This window comes from Thalassophryne amazonica, chromosome 14 (assembly GCF_902500255.1).
Source record: "Thalassophryne amazonica chromosome 14, fThaAma1.1, whole genome shotgun sequence".
Taxonomy (NCBI): domain Eukaryota; kingdom Metazoa; phylum Chordata; class Actinopteri; order Batrachoidiformes; family Batrachoididae; genus Thalassophryne; species Thalassophryne amazonica.
This window is the reverse complement of record NC_047116.1, coordinates 55,753,064-55,773,499: the sequence shown is the minus strand read 5'-3', so window position 1 is coordinate 55,773,499 and position 20,436 is coordinate 55,753,064. Positions and strand designations below refer to the sequence as shown.

The following is a 20,436-nucleotide window of genomic DNA, read 5'->3' as shown; positions in this document are numbered from 1 at the left end:
ATACATAAGCATGCCAAACAGTAAATGTCAGCTGTGCTCTTTGTCCCTGATCAAAGTTACATGCACACACGTGCAGGTGGTTTTAATTCGACAAACAATGACAGTGGCTGAAGACATTAACACCACTAAACATTTCACTCATGGTTCAACATGAAACTTAAGTCACTCATGGTAATTGCAACATGAGACTTATCTAAACTGATAAAACCAATTGAGCTACAAAAACATAATAAATCAATAACACTAACAACACTGTTAAACTAACATGAACCACAATAACATTTAAAACCTCAAAACCCCAAACTCCCATGGTGCATTGCAGCACAGCATCTATTGTCTATTCGTTAGACAAAATTGCTAATTTCTCCAAAAAATATTTCTCCTATCAACTTTCTGTTTTCATACCATTCACCCTTGACTCAAAACACATAAGCATGCCAAAAGACAAATGTCAGCTATCCCCAGTTTTTGCGTGATCAAACCCATACACACGCACACAGATGCAGAGGCCACTTGGCTATTATAATATAGATGTGCTTCACATCGTGACCCAGATTTTACCTGGATACGGATTCTAAAACACAATGCAATAACTGTATACTGATAAAGAATGGTCTGATTGACCAAGATGTTGCAATCTGATATTTAATTCACAAGCTGAAACAAAATAGTGTCTTCCTGATCTTGGTTTTATATCGTGATGTTGTATCTTTCTGCTGTAGAACCTTTATATTGATCCAGATCATTCCCAACAAATCTTGAGGCAGAATACGGATCCCCTCCAAAATTCAGTGGAGTCTTCCATGCCCTAATATCTATTTGTGTTGCAGATTTTGGTGAGAACCAGTGAAGAAATTTTGACAAAATACTTCAAAGCCTATATAAAGTAAAATCTTGATCCAGTGTTGCCGACTGAACGGCCCCCCTCTAAAAATTGGTCCACTCTGGTGTGACTCTCTCAGTCTGACTCTCTACACCAAAAGCGATCAAAGGGAATAATGTGATTATTGACCTTCAGATGACAAATTAAAACCTCTTAAATCATTCTAAAGCCAGTTTTAAGGAGAAACAAGGCCGTTTTAAGCAGAAACGAGGCGATAATTGGTGAATCACTATTGACACCCCGAAATGACGTAGGCGCTGCAGCACGTCAGACTCAGACATGTCTGCGGTGCTCTGATCGGTCCCCTGTCTTCTATTCTGAAATAATGCTGAATTTATGTAGAAACGATTGTTGTACAAAAGCTTTAGATATCTGCCGCTGAGACAGATGATGACTGGAGTGTAGTTTTAAGCAGAAATGAGGTGATAATGGGTGAATCACTGGTGACGTTCCAAAATGATGCATGCGCAATGAAGGTAGGGCGGACCAATTTTTAGGGGAGACCGTTCAGTTGTCGACACCAGATCACCTCCAAAATTGAGTGAAGTCTTCCATGCCCTAATATCGATCTGTGGTGCAAATTTGGTGAGAATCCATGAAGTAGGTTTTGATTTAGTCCTGCTAACAGACAGACAAATAAATAAACGCTGATGATTTTATTACATATTTGGCAGAAGAAATAATAATCATAGCAGGGTGATCCAAAAAGAATTTCTGTTTTGAGGGTGTTAAAAGTATTATTTGAGGCTCCTTCCTTACTGTAGCAAACACAGAATCATCAGAGAGTGATACAGTGGTTCTAAACACTGATAAAGCAGACTTTGGTGTAAACTGTAAATCACAGGGAGGGCTAACATTTTACTGCATGGTAATAAGTGGGGAGGAGCACGTATTTTTAACCCCAAACAGCTGTCCCATGTTGAAAGGAATGTAACAATGACAACAAAAGGACACAATATATGGGACAGCTGTACTTTATCCAACGCCTTAAAACAAGATGATCGAGAGCAAATGAAGGATCATCAGTGTCCTTGTTTATGAACCAGTAGGAATTAACAAGTTTATCCTGATAATGACTCAGGACACAGTAAATTCTTTGAAGTCAAGTTAAAGTCAAATCACAATGTTCAAAGTGGGGTACATCAGGGGCCATGCAGATACATTTGTGTTCTATGCCTAATAGGTATTTTGAAAGACATTCTCCAAAAGTATGACTGGTGTGCAACAGTATGATTATAAAATCAATGCACTGAAGTTAGCTGGACTGGCCTGCTCTTAATGCTTTTAAAGCTACACACATGACCAGTCCATACATTATACTAATGCCCTGCTGTTGTGGTTGTCTCCCCATAACAGGGATAATCCATTACCGGCATACAGTGAGTTCACAGCCACGGTATGCAGTAAGGCTTCTGTAAAGCATTAGACTGTCTGAAGCCTTACAAAGTAAAGAAGAACATGTGACATAAGGCCATGTTTGTCACTGGATTGGATGTTTTGCACCCCAGTAGCAGAGTTGCTGGCTTCTGTGAATGCTAACATATGGAAAGATCATGGTTATGCCTGAAAATTGTGTGTCAAAATCTAACCAGTCATTCGCATTGTGACACCAGTGTAGCAGATCAAGTAGCGGATTGCCTGGTGTGGAGACCTTGTGTGCCCCAAGTCTGCTATAGTAGCTACGAAGGCCCAACTGGAGCCCTGAACATGAGATGGAAAAGGGGACTCTGGTGAAACAAGAAGTCCTCAACAGCAGATCAAACAGAGGAGGTTGTGGCTTGTTACACAACAGCTGTGAAGGTGGATGAAGGCTGAAGCAGGTCCTCAGACCCCGATCATCTGGAATTTCCCCACCATCGAACCAGGCTAAGGATCTGTCAAGGACTGTGTGTTTGTCAGCGTGCAATGGCATTCCCATGCTAAACAAACCCATGCACAGGTGTCTCTAGATCCTGGATTTAGACTTTCAACGCTGCGCTGCCCAGCCACGAGTCTTTCAGTGATCAGTAAAGAGTCACAGGGGCAAGATTGTGTATCTGGAAGCCCTTAGTACTGACCCTTCACAGAAGCGGCAGATGTGTGATTCAGACTTCAGCCCCGTGGAAGAAGCAAGAAGGGATTTTTGGTAGCTGCCTCTAGAACTGAGCAGCCCTGTTAAAGATCTGCTCTGCTCATGCTGAACAAGGAGGGGACTAGAAAAGGTGCAGAAAACATAGTTTGCTTCACCTTAACCTGTCTGGCTTACCACATCCAGAGGGTCACCAGCTTTTTGGTAGAAAAACAAAACACAAGTGATGAAATTTGGTACATGGAACATGCAAACCACGATAGACTGCAAAAAGTAGGGTTGACCAGAAAGGCGAACAGCTCTCATCTCTTGTGAACTCTAGAATCTAAACCTGTACATCAATGCCTTGAGTGCCAGATCGTCTGACCTGCTCCAGGATCCAACTGAACATTCACCCCAGGAGGAGGCCTGGACACTACAAAACTGTCTAAAGTTTCAGTATCGTTAAGCTTGAAGACCAAGAAACAAAAGGAGAGTTTAAACAGTAGCTGAAGAAAGAACTTCCCACAAAGTTCTCCATTACGGCTCCTAAATATTGGGAGGAGCTCAAGACAGCCATAACAACAGCATGCCAAGAAACCGTTTGATGCCAGAAGAGGAAGCAGCAGGACTGGTATGATGAGAATGAACAGCAGTGGTGTGCACAGCTAGCCAAAGAGTTAGCTTTGATAACCACTAATCAGCTCACTGAGAAGTTATGCCTGCCTCTTGCATCAGCAGTCTCTGACCACTCGCTTATTAGGTTTGCAGTTACGCTGCCGCATTTAGTGGCGCAACAGCCTCGCCTATCATTGCAGTGACGTATTAAACTTTCAACTTTGACTGAACTCGAAGCAAGACTACCAGAGATCTTAGCTTCGGGCTTGATAAGTTTTCGGTCGGTAGACAGTCTTGCGGATAGCCTGCATTTAGTGCTAAAAACCACACTTGATAAGATTGCGCCTCCTCTATTAAGGCCATGCCTTCCCAAGGCACAGACACCTTGGTTCAACAGTTATTTGCATGACCTTAGGCAGAAGGCTCGAGGGTTGGAACGGAAATGGCGTAGTTCCAAACTAGAGGTGTTCCACCTTGCGTGGCGTGAAGCTATTTTAGATTACAAGCACGCTTTATTGGCTATGAAGCAGACCTATTACTCTGAATTGATCAACAAAAACATGTATAACTCAAAGTTTTTGTTTGATACGGTGGCATTTCTTATTCATGGACAGCCATCTGTTGGTCATTCTCCTTTTTCGGCACAGGACTTTCTGGACTATTTTGAAAAGAAAATAGAAGATATTAGGTTGAGCACATCTCAGCATACTTTGGTCCAGTCATTGTATCCAGCTACTGAGCTGGGGACTACCACTGAGGTGCTACCTAGATTCACAGAATTTAATAGTATCTCACTAGGTGTGCTGACGAAACTCGTGATGTCTAATAAACGCACAACTTGTTTATTTGATCCTATACCAACAAAACTGTTTAAGGATCTTTGGCCCATTCTTGGGCCGACTGTGCTGGAAATTGTTAACCTTTCTCTAAACTCTGGATCTGTTCTTAATTGTTTTAAATCTGCGGTGGTTAAACCACTACTCAAGAAATCTAATCTTGATCCTGGTGTATTGAAAAATTATAGGCCGATATCAAATCTATCACTCTGCTCTAAAATTCTGGAAAAGGTGGTTTCACGGCAGCTTGTAGACTATCTTACTGAGAATGACCTTTTTGAGCCACTGCAGTCTGCTTTTAGAAGACATCACTCCACAGAAACAGCACTTATTAAAGTAGTTAATGATCTTCTGCGAGTAATGGACTCGGATACTACTACAGTATTGGTGTTGCTGGATCTCAGTGCTGCGTTTGACACAGTTGATCATCATATTCTACTTGATAGGCTAGAAAACTGTTTCGGCATTACTGGAACTGCTCTTGCGTGGCTGACATCTTATCTGTCTGGTCGTTCCCACTGTGTTTTGTGCAACGACACTACCTCTGACTTTAGGGGCATGAAGTTCAGGGTTCCGCAGGGATCCGTTGTGGGTCCCCTGTTTTTTTCCCCTGTATATGGCACCCCTTGGGAACATTTTGCGGTGTTTTGGGGTTGCTTTTCATTGCTATGCTGATGACACTCAGTTGTATATGCCGATAGCTGCTGGAAATCCTGTCCACATAAAATCTTTACAGGACTGTCTCGCAGCAGTGAGAAGTTGGATGTCTAGCAACTTTCTACTTATGAACTCTGATAAGACTGAAATGATGGTTCTTGGTCCAGCAAGACATCGGCATCAATTTGATCAGCAAGCCCTTAGCCTAGGTTCATGTGTTACACATCATACTGACAAATTGAGGAACCTCGGGGTAATTTTTGATCCTACGTTGTCCTTTGACCTCCACATTAGGGACATTACGAGGACTGCTTTCTTTCATCTAAGAAATATAGCAAAGATTCCTCCTATCCTGTCTATGGCTGATGCTGAGACTCTGATTCATGCGTTTGTCTCTTCTAGATTGGACTATTGTAATGCTTTGTTTTCTGGTTTACCACAGTCCAGCATCAGGGGTCTTCAACTGGTTCAAAATGCTGCTGCCAGACTTCTGACACGAAGCAGAAGGTTTGATCATATTACGCCTGTTCTGGAATCCCTTCACTGGCTTCTGGTCTCCTTGAGATCGGATTTTAAGGTGTTACTACTGGCCTATAAAATTGTTCACGTACTGGCACCCCCTACCTGGCCGTCCTGGTTGAGTTCTATGTGCCGGCAAGGGCTCTGCGTTCACAGGGTGCGGGACTATTATGTGTCCCGAGGGTGAAGAAAAGGTCAGCAGGTTACAGAGCTTTTTATCACCGCGTCCCAGCTCTGTGGAATGATCTGCCTGCGCTAATATGACAGTCGGACTCTGTGGAAACTTTTAAAGCCAGGTTGAAGACACATCTGTTCTCCCTGTTTTATCATTAGTATTATATATGATTGTGTGTCTTTTTTTATTCGTTTTATTTATTTTACTTCTTCTACCTTTTATGGTTAAATTTTTTTTATTGTGTTTTAATCTTATTTCATTTTATTCTGCTTTTAAATGTTTGTGAAGCGCTTTGACGTGATTACTCATGATTTGGCACTATATAAATTAATAAATAATTATAAATTATAAGTTATCTTTTATAACACTTAACCGATAAACCACCAAAAAATTTATTGGAAGCTACAGCTAACCACTAACTGATAACTTTCAGTATTGTCTCCGGTACAGACAGTGACAAGTCAATTTTGAGTTTAAACACTGCCAATGCTTCTGATAGAATCAAAGGTGATTGTAAACCCAAACACAGCCAATGAATCAGCGCTTCAGTCTTTCTGCGCACTGTCCACTGTTGTAGGGAAGCGTCATTTACCTTGACAGCATACAGTGGTCCAGCCGTAAGGCAGAAGTCTTGAAAAGGAAAGCAGGGTTGACTTATGGTTTTGATTTATAAGCTAAATTAATCCGGATAGTTTAACTACATTAATGTAAAGTCTGTCATTTGTACAAAGTGAAAATATAACACATACCTTTAATTTTAAATAATGCATTAATTTTGAAGTTTTGAACATATTAACACAAAGACTTGCCAAACTGCATTATGGGTAAACTGAGCCTCAATTGCAATTCATTATAATAAAAAATACAATAAACACAACAGGGGAGGTGATGGTCTAGTGGTTAAGTGTTGAGCTTGAGACCAGAAGATCCTTGGTTCAAATCCCAGCCTGACAGGAAAATCACTAAGTGCCCTTGGGCAAGGTCCTTAATCCCCTAGTTGCTCCCCGTGTGTAGTTAGTGCCTTGTATGGCAGCACGCTGACATTGGGGTGAATGTGAGGCATTATTTGTAAAGCAGTTTGAGCATTTGATGCAGATAGAAAAGCGCTATATAAATGCAGTCCATTTACTGTCAATTACACCTTGATGAGACCTTGCAAAAGTTTATGATAGGGCACCGCAATGCAGGCTAGAATGAGCAGTGCTTTTGCTTTATTACAAAATGATGAATAAATCACTCATATCAAAGTGGAAGACTGCTCTACTCCCTGCATGAAACACAAATTGAAATCAAATCTAACAAAACAATGTGAGTCTGAATTAAAAGAATGGCATGGATACCAATACATGTGTGTTGGATATACTTACTAGGGAGATTGGCTTCAAGTTCTGCAACTTCTGTTAAAAGAAAATATAATTAATGATATAAGCAGAGGGAACACAAACATGGGCTCTTAACACAGACAGATGCAATACTTTCCTTAAAGTGTCACAGTATATAGCATGCAAAACTGTAAAGTAACTCATAGCTATTATTTCAAGATGATTCTCATCTCCTTGTCCATCCAAAGGAGTTTAAATGGAGGTGAGAAAGAAAAGTGCCAGTGTCATGAACTAAAATACTGATCCATCACAGACAACTCCTTATCAGAACTGGTAAAGAATACCCTCTCTTTTAAACTGAGCAGTTAATGTTTCTTTTTAATTTATACTTCAATGATATGTACAAAACAATAACAAGTCATTGACCTTCATTCCTTTTCCTCCACAACCCTTTTATACCTCCATGCAGCATTCAGGATCATCTATTTGAAGGCATCCTCTTCGGGTGTAGTAGACAAACATCCTGAGACAAAAAATTACAGAGAACATGCAAAGACTCATTTACCTTTGGTTAGGAGTTTGTCTCTGATAGAGATCCTGTGGGTGGAGTCAGAGGCTCCAGAGGCACGACCTGTCTTCCCGCCATCATCCTTCTTCAACTTGCTGGCCAGTGTAAGCATGGCTCCACCGCTGTGATATGCCTTGGTCTGCCCCCCCACACTGCACCGCACTGCTGCTCAAATCCCTGGCACACACCGCAAAACACACAATAATGTGTTTATTACAGGGATTGATTATTACATCATAACAGATTTAAAAATAAAGATATGTTTTCAATAAAATTACAGTTTTTGCATGATATAATAAAGTGACAGAAAAATATTGTGTCCAAGTCGACATACTGTGAAGGCTTCCACTTCCATCATGTGTGCATTATTAAAATGAAGCCTTACACCCCTGTCACACCTTGATTTACCCAGCATATGCTGACCATATTAAAAATGCTGGCATACGGTGGCATATGTCTAATAAGTTATGAGTAAATTTTGTATAAGTTAAAAGCATGGTGAAGCACGCTGACTAGGGTTGGGTATCAAAAACTGGTACCTGTTAAGAATCCATAAGAAATTATTTGATCCACTGACATCAATAGCCTTTTTGCTTAACGATTCCCTTATCGGTCCTTCACATTACGCCTGAGCGGCCGTTGTTTTTGAGGGTGTGTATCAGAAACAAGATCATTTCTCTACATTGACTGGAGTCTGCTTGAAGCAATGAAGCAATGAAGCAGCATTGCAACCCACTGCTTCGTTACGCGATGGTTCTCTGGCGTAAGCTGAACCCGCTTCGCTGGTGCGTAAACTGAAGCCGTCCATTAGGTAAAGGAAATAATAATAATAATATCCTGTATTTTGTGGGACTAATACAAACAATAAACTACTAAAAAAACATGAATTTGAATACAGCTAATATACTGTAGCATGTCAGTCATTGTTAATGTCATACAAATCAGAAATCAGCACAAATGTTTTGTTTTCTGTCACCGTAACTTTCTGCACTGTTACTGCATTTGATTACACTTGCAATCACTCTGTGGTGGTGACTTAAGTAAAGAGTTCACTGGTGTCACTGTGCTCTGTAAATCTGCTAAGCTTGTTCAGTTCATAACAGCATTAGGAGAGGGAAGGTATCAGATGACAGCAAGTCCATAAAATGTAATACTGAGTCTGACATAACACCCACCTGCCTCAGCTGTCAATCACTGCACACTACTGACGTAGTGTGCTTGGCATCTAGTTAAACGGTTGCACATACAGAGGTGGTGTTATACAGATTAGAGCTGCAAATAATCTTTTACTTCACTGATTAATTTGACACTTATAGCATTTTGATGATATACTGTGCAGCCAATATAATGCCAAAAAGAAAAATGGTTCAACTTCACCCATTATAATTTTCCAACAAACACCTTGTGTAGTCTGACAAACAGCACAAAACCCAAACCTTTGCAATTTAGAGTGAGATAAAACTAAAAATCTTCAATCAGAATATGCATATAAAGGCTCATATCAGACATCTGTCTGCTGGTATAGGTTCTGTTTCAACTGTGCAAAGCTTTATCACCAGAGTTTAGCTGTAGGGAGAATGTTTCGGTCAGAGTGAGTAAAGTGATGAGAGAGATAGAGCGTAGCTGACAGAGACTGCGACTGTCTTCAGTTAAAACTGTTAGTCAAACAAAATCTTATTTTGTGATTGTTTCACAGTGATTAACCTGTAAAACACAAATAAACACAGACACAGGGTAGCAAAAGTTTATTTTGTGATGCATTCACTGTTCTCCTCTGTTGCTCACAAAAATAGTGGCGTTCCACTTAACTAAAGAAATTGTCCTTGTTGCGACAGTGAAAGAAAAGGCTTTTAAAAAGCTTCAATTGACCCACTCTTCGCATTTACATTTTTGTGATTTGCACAACTGTGCTTTGTTGAGCAGAAACGGAAAACCTGGAAGTGCTTGTGGCAGTGAGGTAAAACTGCCCTCTGGGTGATCGGGCTTCAACCAACTTCCAAAGACACGTAAGTTAAGTGAATCAGTGACTCTGTGACTCCAAATTGACTATAGGCAAGAAAAATGTGTAAATGTGTTTGTCAGTCTATATGTGGCCCGGCGATAGACTGGCAACATGTCCAGAATGAACCCACATCCCACACATGACCACAGGGATAGATTTCAGCACCCTGTGATCCTTACGTGGAATAAGCAAGTGTAGAGAATAAATGACTAATTTGTGGTCCATGTTGCACAGCTCTATCTGTACGTGGGGATGAAATTATATTTTGAAGTGACAATCTTAAAACCCTTTCTCTGGTTCCAAAATAATTGCAATTACACATGGTTATCAATCAAATCAATCAATGAACATTTATTTATATGGCCCTTTACAGCAGCCAGATGGCATCCAAAGTGCTTCATAGTAAAATCAAAGAACAAGAATTCACAAAAATAAAACAAACATAAAGCAGAGTTAAAGAGGCACATAAAAACAAAAACATCATAACATAGCACCACTATTAAAAGCCAGTTTAGACAATGTACAGCTTACCTTTGATTTGGAGGTGATGACTGCACAAAGAAAAGCTTGTTGGTTGAGAGTAAAATTAGTCCATAACAAAGCATAATCCAGAGACGAAGAACTTTAAAGTGTCACCACGTCACTGCATATGTCAAGCTTTCCTATTTGGCCACTCATTATATATCAATCAAAGCTAATAGAAAGGTCTATCTGTGAGACCTAAAAGATTTCACAGATCATGTTCGACAAGCTGCCATTCAGACATTGGTCAGCAGCACTGTCAAAGATAGGTAAATTTGGTTCTTTTTGTTCTGTGCAAGTTTTTTCATTGTCAAATGTCTATAATATTTCTGTATGAATTGTAGATGTTCCACAGCAGGACCAGGGGAATGCAGTTAACCCTAGACAGCCAAGACTGCTGAGATCTGCACAGAATCAATTTGTCAGCAATCGCCATGTCAACACATTCACACGACTTGGGTTGTTCTGGACAACAAAACAATCGGTGAAGACTTAGCGTTCCAGATTTTGGGAGTTTATGGGGGAAGTGCACAGGACGATTGATGGCCGTCACACTCGGATTGATGATAAACTCTATTGCAAGATATGCTTCAACAAGGAGGCATCCAAAGAGGAGGGTCAGCTAACTAGGGTGTATTCCCTGGCAGAAAACACAGGAACTGGGAACTTCTTTAACCACACTACTGCAGTACATCCAGTTGCAAATATCAAGAAGTCTGAAAGCCAGTCACCTTGTGGTGCAACAGTGACAAAAAAAAAAAAATCAGATAGAGCCACAAGTGACTGAGTTCATTCGTGACCTGGCATTGTGGTTATGGCGGGACCTCCTACCCTTTGATCTTGTAGAACGCTCAGGCTTCACACACCTAAACAGCAAGAACTTTAACTTCCATCTGCCTAGTTCAAGAGCTCTTGCCACAACAGCACTGTGTGACGTGTATGACTCAGTGAGAAAGTCAGTGAAAGAGAAACTCGCCAACATTAGCAGTGTTACAATACTCATGGATGGATGGACTGACAAGCATCATAACCACCCGTACTTCGCAGTGAGACTGAGTACAGTTATAGATTGGAGACTTGCGTTGTTTACCCTGGATGTGAATCCTGTTATAAGCCACACGGCTGAGAGTCTGAATCATCATGTAAGGGGTGTGTTGGCTGATTTCCTACTCCACCATCGTCAACTGATGATGTTCAACTGCACTGATGGGGCTTTTGCATTGCTGAAATTATCCCACCTCTTAGGACATCAAAGGAACACTTGCTTGGCGCACTCAATCCATAATCTCCTTATGAAAGATGGGGTTGATGAAAAAGAAGTACCTGAACTGGTTGCAACCATAAAGAAGTGCAAGAACATAGTGAAGAATCTATACTTCAAAGTGCATATGTTGAAACAGGAAACAAGTATACTCAAGGAGAAGCAAGTACTGGAGAGTGTTGCTGAATTGATCACTGACGATGAAGCCATCTCTGTACTAGATCCAGATGAAGGTAAATTACTTGAGCAAAATAAGCAAAGCACAACACTAAATGATATGAATACCTATATTAGAGCTTGTACATTATAGACTAAGTTTTGAAAATTTCTCTGTTGCAGACTCTGATGAACTTACCACTTACTGCCACCGTACACTGAAAGTGGAGGTTCCCATGAGTGGAATAGTGCACTTAGGATGATCACAAGCATCCTTGATCTGGTGTCAGACATAAACAAAGCCCTACAAAAGGTTGCAAAGCACGACATGGTCCTACTTGATGAGGATGTGGAGAAGCTGAAGAAGATTCAAATGTTCCTTAATCCATTCCTGGAATTTAAGGTTGTTCTGAGGTTCAAAATACATTCCACGTAGAGCAGGAAAGAGAGGAAAGAAGTGTCCAGATGTAACAGTCCTCTGTGATTCCAGAAGCGATTAGAGGTGTTTTCAGCATCCAAGGTTTGGCAGAAAATGATTAATCCGCTACAAAATAATTATTTTTATATAACCCCAATTCCAATAAAGTTGGGACATTGTGTGAAATGTAAATAAAAACAGAATACAATGATTTGCAAATCCTCTTCAACCTATAATCAATTGAATGCACCACAAAGACAAGATACTTAATCTTCAAACTGATAGATAGCAACTATTTGCTCATTTTGAAATGGATGCCTGCAACACATTTCATAAAAGATGGGACAGGGGCAACAAAAGACTGGGAAAGTTGATGAATGGTCAAAGAACACTTGTTTGGAACATTCCTCAGGTGAACAGGTTAATTGGAAACAGGTGCGTGTCATGACTGGGTAGAATGGGAGGCAGAGCCTTCAGCTTTCAGGCTCCTCTCCTGTGGAACCAGCTCCCAATTCAGATCAGGGAGACAGATACCCTCTCTACTTTTAAGATTAGGCTTAAAACTTTCCTTTTCGCTAAGGCTTATAGTTAGGGCTGGATCGGGTGACCCTGGACCATCCCTTGGTTATGTTGCTTTAGACGTAGACTGTGGGGGGGTTCCCATGATGCACTGTTTCTTTCTCTTTTTGCTCCGTATGCATCACTCTGCATTTAATCATTAGTGATCGATCTCTGCCCCCCTTCTCAGCATGTCTTTTTCCTGGTTCTTTCCCTCAGCCCCAACCAGTCTCAGCAGAAGACTGCCCCTCCCTGAGCCTGGTTCTGCTGGAGGTTTCTTCCTGTTAAAAGGGAGTTTTTCCTTCCCACTGTGGCCAAGTGCTTGCTCATAGGGGGTCGTTTTGACCGTTGGGGTTTTTCATAATTATTGTATGGCCTTGCCTTACAATATGGAGCGCCTTGGGGCAACTGTTTGTTGTGATTTGGCGCTATATAAGAAAAAAGTTGATTGATTGATTGATTGAAAAGGAGCATCCCCAAAAGGCTCAGCCATTCACAAGCAAAGATGGGGTGAGGATCACCACCTTGTGAACTGTGTGGGAAAAATAGTCCACCAGTTTAAGAACAATGTTTCTCAATGTTCAATTGCAAGGAATATGGGGATTCCATCATCTACAGTCCATAATATAAATCAGAAGATTCAGAGAATCTGGAGAACTTTCTACACATAAGCGGCAAGGCCGAAAACCAACATTGAATGCCGATGACCTTCGATCCCTCAGGCGGCACTCCAGGTTTTGGAGCAACACATGCTGCCATCCAAGCAATGTCTTTTTCAGGATGTCCCTGCTTATTTCAGCAAGACAATGCCAAGCCACATTCTACACATCTTACAACAGCGTGGCTTCATAGTAAAAGAGAGCAAGTACTAGACTGGCCTGCCTGCAGTAAAGACCTGTTGCCCAATGAAAATGTGTGGCGCATTATGAAGCACAAAATATGACAACGGAGACCCCCGACTACTGAACAACTGAAGTCGTACATCAAGCAAGAATGGGAAAGAATTCCACCTACAAAGCTTCAACAATTAGTGTCCTCAGTTCCCAAATGGTCATTGAGTGTTGTTAGGAGGAAAGGTGATGTAACAGAGTGGTAAACATACCACTGTCCCAGCAGTTTTGAAACATGTTGCAGGCATCTATTTAAAAATGAGCAAATATTTGCACAACAAAAAAGTTTATCAGTTTGAACATTAAATATCTTGTCTTTGTGGTGTATTCAATTGAATATGGGTTGAAGAGGATTTGCAAATCACTGTATTCTGTTTTTATTCACATTTTACACAACACCCCAACTTCATTGGAATTGGGGTTGTACAGCATCCAGCGCACAGAGCAGGTGGAATTGTGTGCACAAGAGGGCAGCCGCTCCAAAAATAGCCTCTCAGGTCTTGTGTAGCTGCCAGGCGCTGGGATAATGGGCTTTTAGCAACCTCATAAGCACCATGCGCATGCCTCTAAGTCGTGGTAGTACCTCGTACACAAACTGCCCCACGCTGTTGTTGCTAAATTTTGAACATCTTGAAATTAGCACCACACTCACAGAGGAGCCTCGTTAACTGAAGATAATGCCTCTAAGAGCCACTCAGAGTTACTATTCTCCCACGATAGTTGAACAAACCCTCTTGTAGCAAAGAAAACATGCTGCGTGGCTCATTATTCATCCTCAGGCTCAGGCTTAACTGCAGAAGAGACCTTGAATGAAGGCATCTCACTTACAGCACTTGTCTCAGTGAAAGACACGCCTCAGATCAGAAACCACCCTCCTCCCTTTGCACTGTGCAGCAAACAGAGGCAAAGTAGAACTTGTGGTTTACAGATGTTTCACAGAGTTTTCCTGGGTCAGAAAACGCCGCAGGTTGTATCAGAATCTTCCAATCCATGAATTACATTGGTATCGGAAGTCGATACCGATAATGGATTGGATCGGTCCCAACCTTAATACCCTGGCGGATTTTTTTCCCCGGTTAAAAAAAATCCTTGCGTTATTAAATGTGGCGCCTTGTCAAAGGTTTGATTCAGGTCACAACAGAGCATCCGCCTCTTGGTAAAACGGCTCTGCAAACTTTGCAAGATGCTGTCTTGGCTTTGCGGTATTCCGTGGAAATGTCAGTGACAGATCTCTTCAATGCTTGCATGTTAGCTGGCTGCTAACTGCAGAAAAGACCTTGAATGGAGGCAACTCCTGCTGACCCCCAAAAGTGAATCTGCTGCAAATCAGGAATTATCCACAAACCATTAATGAAAATTTCTGCAAACTATGAATATTCACGAACCGTTAATAATTTTGCTGCAAACCATGAATAAAATATCTCACAAAATGTGAACGCAGGTCTTGCAAAACCTAAGTCCCAAAACATGAATTCCATTCACGATATACATTTTCTTTTAGTTTAAGCAGTACACAGATTTCATTTTACAGATCAATTACTTCAGGAAATCTTGATCCCAAACCCTATCTCCACAAAAATATATTTTTTGGGTGTGTGTGTGTGTGTGTGGGGGGGGGGGGGGGGGTCACTACACCTCACTTCTGGTGTGAAGCACCAGATACATCATCTAACTCCTGAGAAGGAATGAAAATGCAACTGCTTTACCAATCAATTGCTATATATATATATATATATATATATATATATATATATATATATATATATATATATATATATATATATATATATATATATATATATATATATATATATATATATATATATATATATATATATACACACACACACACACAATAAATAATTACCTTTGAGACAAGATTCCAAATGCCTTGTCCACCATACTACGCGCAAGAGACAACCTGCAGCTGTAGATAATTTCTCCGATTCTGATTTATATGCGTTTTCCCCAAACCTCAATGCAAGGTTATATGGGACAAGTAATGAATGATATAGACTAACAAATGCTGGGGGAGGAAGTCTTGTGCTTTGTACAGAATCGTGATGACTTGAGATTTTAGATTTGACATCATTTCTATGAGTTTTCCATCTTAACATGTCATCAATAAATACTCCAAGAAATTTGGTTTCATTTACAATTTCAACATCATTCAACAATAAATTTCTACTTAAGTTCCTGGGCTTATTTCTGAATATAATACACTTTGTTCTTCCAAGATGAAGCAATTTGTTTGAATCAAACCATTGTTTGAAATTTAGCAGTTCCCTCTCCATCATGTCCAAGAACTGTCCAAAATGATCCCCATTACAAAACACAGTGATATCATCGGCAAACAAAATACAACACACCAACATGGAGACCAAACCTATATCATTAATATACAACAGAAACAACAACAACAAAACTAAAGTGTGTTCTATAATATCAAATGCTTTCTGCAAATCAAAGAAACCCCTACAGTGTATTGCTTATTTTCAGCTGCATTTGTAATTTCTTCAACAAAATCAATTAAAACCAGTGAAGCAGTACAATTTTTCCTAAATCCACACTGCTGTTCACTGATTATATGATGTTTAGTTATGAAATAGTTCAACCTCTTTACAAATATCTTTTCCAGAATTTTTGAAAATGGTGGTAACAATGAGATTGGCCTGTAGTTTGAAAAGGCATGTTTGTCGCCAGATCTGAACAGTGGTATCACTTTAGCTATTTTCATTTTGGAAGGAAATTTCCCAGTCATTAATGACAAATTACAAATATAAGTTAAGGGTTTAATAATACAATCAATAATATTCTTTATCAAGAACATATCAAGGTTGTAACTGTCAGCTGATTTTTTTTCCTTTTAGTTTATGAACTATGACAATTTCATTTTCATCTGTTTCTTAATATACACTGAATCCAGAATTGCGTTAATTGTTTTACTGTTGTCCAAAGAACACATTTTTGAGGATACATTTGAATTTGATAAATATTTACCCACATTAACAAAATAGTTGTCTGCAATTACTTTACTTTCTTTTACGAGTGTGTCAGAATTTGTATAAAAATAAGCTGGATAATCTTTAACAACTGTCTTCTTTTAATGATTTCATTTAAAAGTTTCCAAGTGCCTTTAATGTTTTATTTTTTTCCAATAAATTGCTGTAGTACTGCTTCTTATATGAACTAGGACACGAGTTGATAAAGTTAACAGTATTAAAAACCTCTTTCAGCACCTTAGCTGGAACAACATCTAAAAGACGCTGCTGCAGCTGCTCACATTGTTTTCCATGGGACGAGCTGCACCACATCGCGCTGCTGATTTGGAGGAAAATGAAATAAAAAACAGCTGTATAATTAGTGACTATCACTGGGTTGATATAAATAATACATAAAGGGGGACACAATACAGAACAGTAAGTCCCTTCGGCTGCTCCCTTGTTTGCACTCGGGGTCGCCACAGCAAATCCAAGGTGGATCTGCATGTTGAATTGGCACAAGTTTTACCGCCGGATGCCCTTCCTGATGCAACTCCACATTAGATGGAGAAATGTGGCAGAAGTGGGATTTGAACCCGGAACCTTCTGAACTGAAACCAAGCGCATTAACCACTTGGCCACCACCCCTGACCTGGATGCATTACAGAACACCACGGTTAAATAACCCTGGTTAAAAAAAAAAAAAAAAAAAAAAAAAACACACCACTCAAGATTTGAACCCACATTGCCTGATTACCAGACGGACACGCTACCACTGCGCCACAATCACTATCTCATAACAGGAGCATGAAATGGCTCTAATCATCAAGCAGACAAACGTATTTTCTAAAAAAAAAGAAGAAATCGCTGTGATAACTGACCAAACAGCGTTTTGCTATGGCGGATTTCTGCTGATATGTAACTGAAAGTGGCATATTTGTCGTACTGTTGGTCTGTCATATGGTCCTGTGGCACGCAGCTCACTGTTCTGTCAGACAGATGTGATGTTCAGATCACCTACTGTGTGTCCACATAATCTGAAGGTCCAGTCCAGCTGTGCACTCTTAAGCCCGTCACAAGCAATATATGTTTTTATGTTTTTGACATGAGTACAGCAAGCGCACACACACTCATGTCCAGGACCAACCATGTCAACAACTGCCACGCCCCCGTCCATTCAGAGCACAGAAAAAAGTGTCACTCTCTGATCAGATGAGATGCGCCTTGCCTGCAGAGGGCGCAAGAACTACACACATACACGTGTTGGGGGGGAGAGGGGGAGCACGCGACACACACACACACGTTGTGGGGGGAGCTGAAGGCATGCCACATCTCAGCAACTCCACAGTCATGGGAAATTTAGATGAATTTCACAGTGACTACGACAGACAGTCTGCAGTCTCCTGTCGTGCCAACAGTGTGACACATTTTCTAAGTGCCATGCGGGCGGTGTTAGATGTTCATGTGTGTCACCTGTAATTTGGCTGACACCTGCCGCGAGAGGGTGCAATGGGTTCGTACAGCGCACACTCTCATTCAGCCGCTGGTGTGCACAAATTGTTGTAGCAATAGGTGTACGAGGCGTTTCAGGCAGGGATGATTTCACAGGGTTTGCAGACGATTCCTGCGTCGTGCGCACTAAGTGCGCACTTCATCCAAACTTCGCATTGTGTGAAGGGACCTTTAGTTCTGGGGAGTTTGGCATTCCTGACTACTGAAATCGTACAATGGTCACTCAAATCATTCCCAAAAACCTCAACATCAGAATACTTGTGGGGAGCATTTGTTATTATTAAATCAAGGAGTGAAGGTCGAGATGGATGTTTAATACTGTGCCAAACTGGACTGTCTATTAACTGACGGTCACAAATAGATTTTAGGCTATCTTAATCTGAAGACAATTAATCAAGGTTTAGGTCCCCCACTAACACAACTTCACCAGACTTTAGCCCTGAGATACAATAATTTGGAGAACTTGGTGCCTCACAGCAGGCTGAGGGGGGCCTGTAACAGCCCATGACTGTGAAGGACTGTGTCTGCTGAAATTCAAGTTTCAATGCCAGAAATTCAAACTGATTGCTAATAGATACAAAGAAAAGAAGCATCACATTAAACTTGATTTTTATATAAATGGCTACACATCTGCCTTTCTTGGGACGATCACAATGGAAACTACAAGTATTGTAGCCATCAATACCAATATCATAATCTGACAGATTTTCTCAACCAAGTCTCAGACAACACAAGGATATCAGGTTCCGTTGCTTATACGCAAATTTGTACTAAATTCATTCAAGGACGTAGGCTTCAGACATTTATGCCAAGGCCTGATCTGGCTTTGAAACTATCAGGGGTATCGATATTTTTCAGAGAGGTGAGGGACTTGGATTAGGCTTGGACCAAACTTTATAAATTCAATCAGAACACTCTACAAAGAAACAAACAGTGTGATTTCATTGCCACATGGCGTCTCTCCTCGATTTTCCCTTAACAAAGGCATTACACAAGGTTGCCCTGTCTCTCCTTTACTTTTCATCGCTGCAGCAGAGATATTAGCAACTCTTATAAAAAATTGCAGATTTTGAGAAACTTCATGTTTTAGGCCATCACCCAACTAGCAGATGATAATACCATATTTCATGAAAGACAGCAATCAAATACCAAAAATCCTTCAGACAATAGAGTTTTACTCCAGGGCCTCTGGTCTGAAACTAAACGTCAGGAAATGTGTATTGCTAAAACATGACTCTTCGCAGCCGGTTATTTTTTTCATTTTTCTTTATTTATTTATTTATTTATTTCATTCATTTAAAAGAAAAAGACAGAAAAGCAGAAATGAAATTTACAAGACTTTGAATGAAAAGGAGCAGAGAGAACAAGTCTTATATTTTCTGCCCCTTTTTACAATATAATCTTTCAATTTTAAGTATCATTCTTCAACATTATTAAACAGATTACATTTTTGACTTGTCACATACCACTGACTTATTTCATAATTTTAACCATTATTTAAAAGATTACATCCCTAACAGGTTACATTTTAAACTTAAAACATTCTAGACATCACTAACAGATCACACCCTAGGCTTTGTCATAGCCCACTGACTTATTTCATAGTTTCATACTTACTTAATACATCTAATTTAATACGTTTTTTAAATAATTTGAGCGACCTTGATTCTTTGATTTCTTTGTTGAGGTTGTTCCATAATTTTTACACCATTCACTGCAATACTCTGTTCCTTTACTTTGGTTCTGAATCTTGGTTTTTTAAAGACTTCTATTCCTTTCAAATTACAACTACTTACTCTTTTTTCAAACATATTTTGAATGTTTATTGGTAAGGTATTTTTGTTAGCTTGATACATTGTTTGTAATATTTTCAAATCAACTAAATCATGAAATTTAAGTACCCTATACTTAATGAATAATGGATTAGATGGATCTCTAAAATGACTATTACTATCAAATCAACTAAATCATGAAATTTAAGTACCCTATACTTAATGAATAATGGATTAGATGGATCTCTAAAACGACTATTACTAATCATTTTTAAAGCTCTTTTCTGCAGAATAAATAATGGTTGTGTATAAGTTGTACATGTTGATCCCCAGATTTCTACACAATAAGTTAAATATGGGACAATCAATGAATTGTACAATGTTAATAAACCATAACTATTTAATGAAAATTTTACTTTATGCAAAACAGCAATGGCTTTCGCTATTTTTCCTTTTATGTAATTTATGTGTGACTTCCATTAAGATCTTCATCAATCATGACTCCTAGAAATTGTTTCTTTTACCCTTTGTATGTCCATTCCATCTATTTTTAATGACATCATTATTTCCCACTCTGTCATTAAATAATATGAAATTTGTCTTATTAAGATTTAGTGACAATCTGTTTATATCAAACCAATGTTTAACTTTTTCCAACTCTGTATTTATCACTTGTACTACTTCCTGTATATCTGATCCAGAGTAAAATAATGTTGTATCATCAGCAAATAATATGTTG

At 39.7% G+C, this 20,436-nt stretch overlaps 1 protein-coding gene across 1 annotated transcript in view; it reads right to left on the bottom strand.

The window, feature by feature from the left end:
* Positions 1 to 20,436, bottom strand: part of ube2f (ubiquitin-conjugating enzyme E2F (putative)) — a 160,069-nt gene that overhangs the window by 121,803 nt on the left and 17,830 nt on the right. The window contains exons 2-3 of the mRNA XM_034186427.1: positions 7,623 to 7,802; positions 7,103 to 7,132 (exon numbers count right to left, since the gene is read on the bottom strand). Of these exons, the coding sequence (XP_034042318.1) occupies positions 7,103 to 7,132; positions 7,623 to 7,737 (145 nt within the window). The 5' untranslated portion in view covers positions 7,738 to 7,802. The remainder of the gene's footprint in view (positions 1 to 7,102; positions 7,133 to 7,622; positions 7,803 to 20,436) is intronic.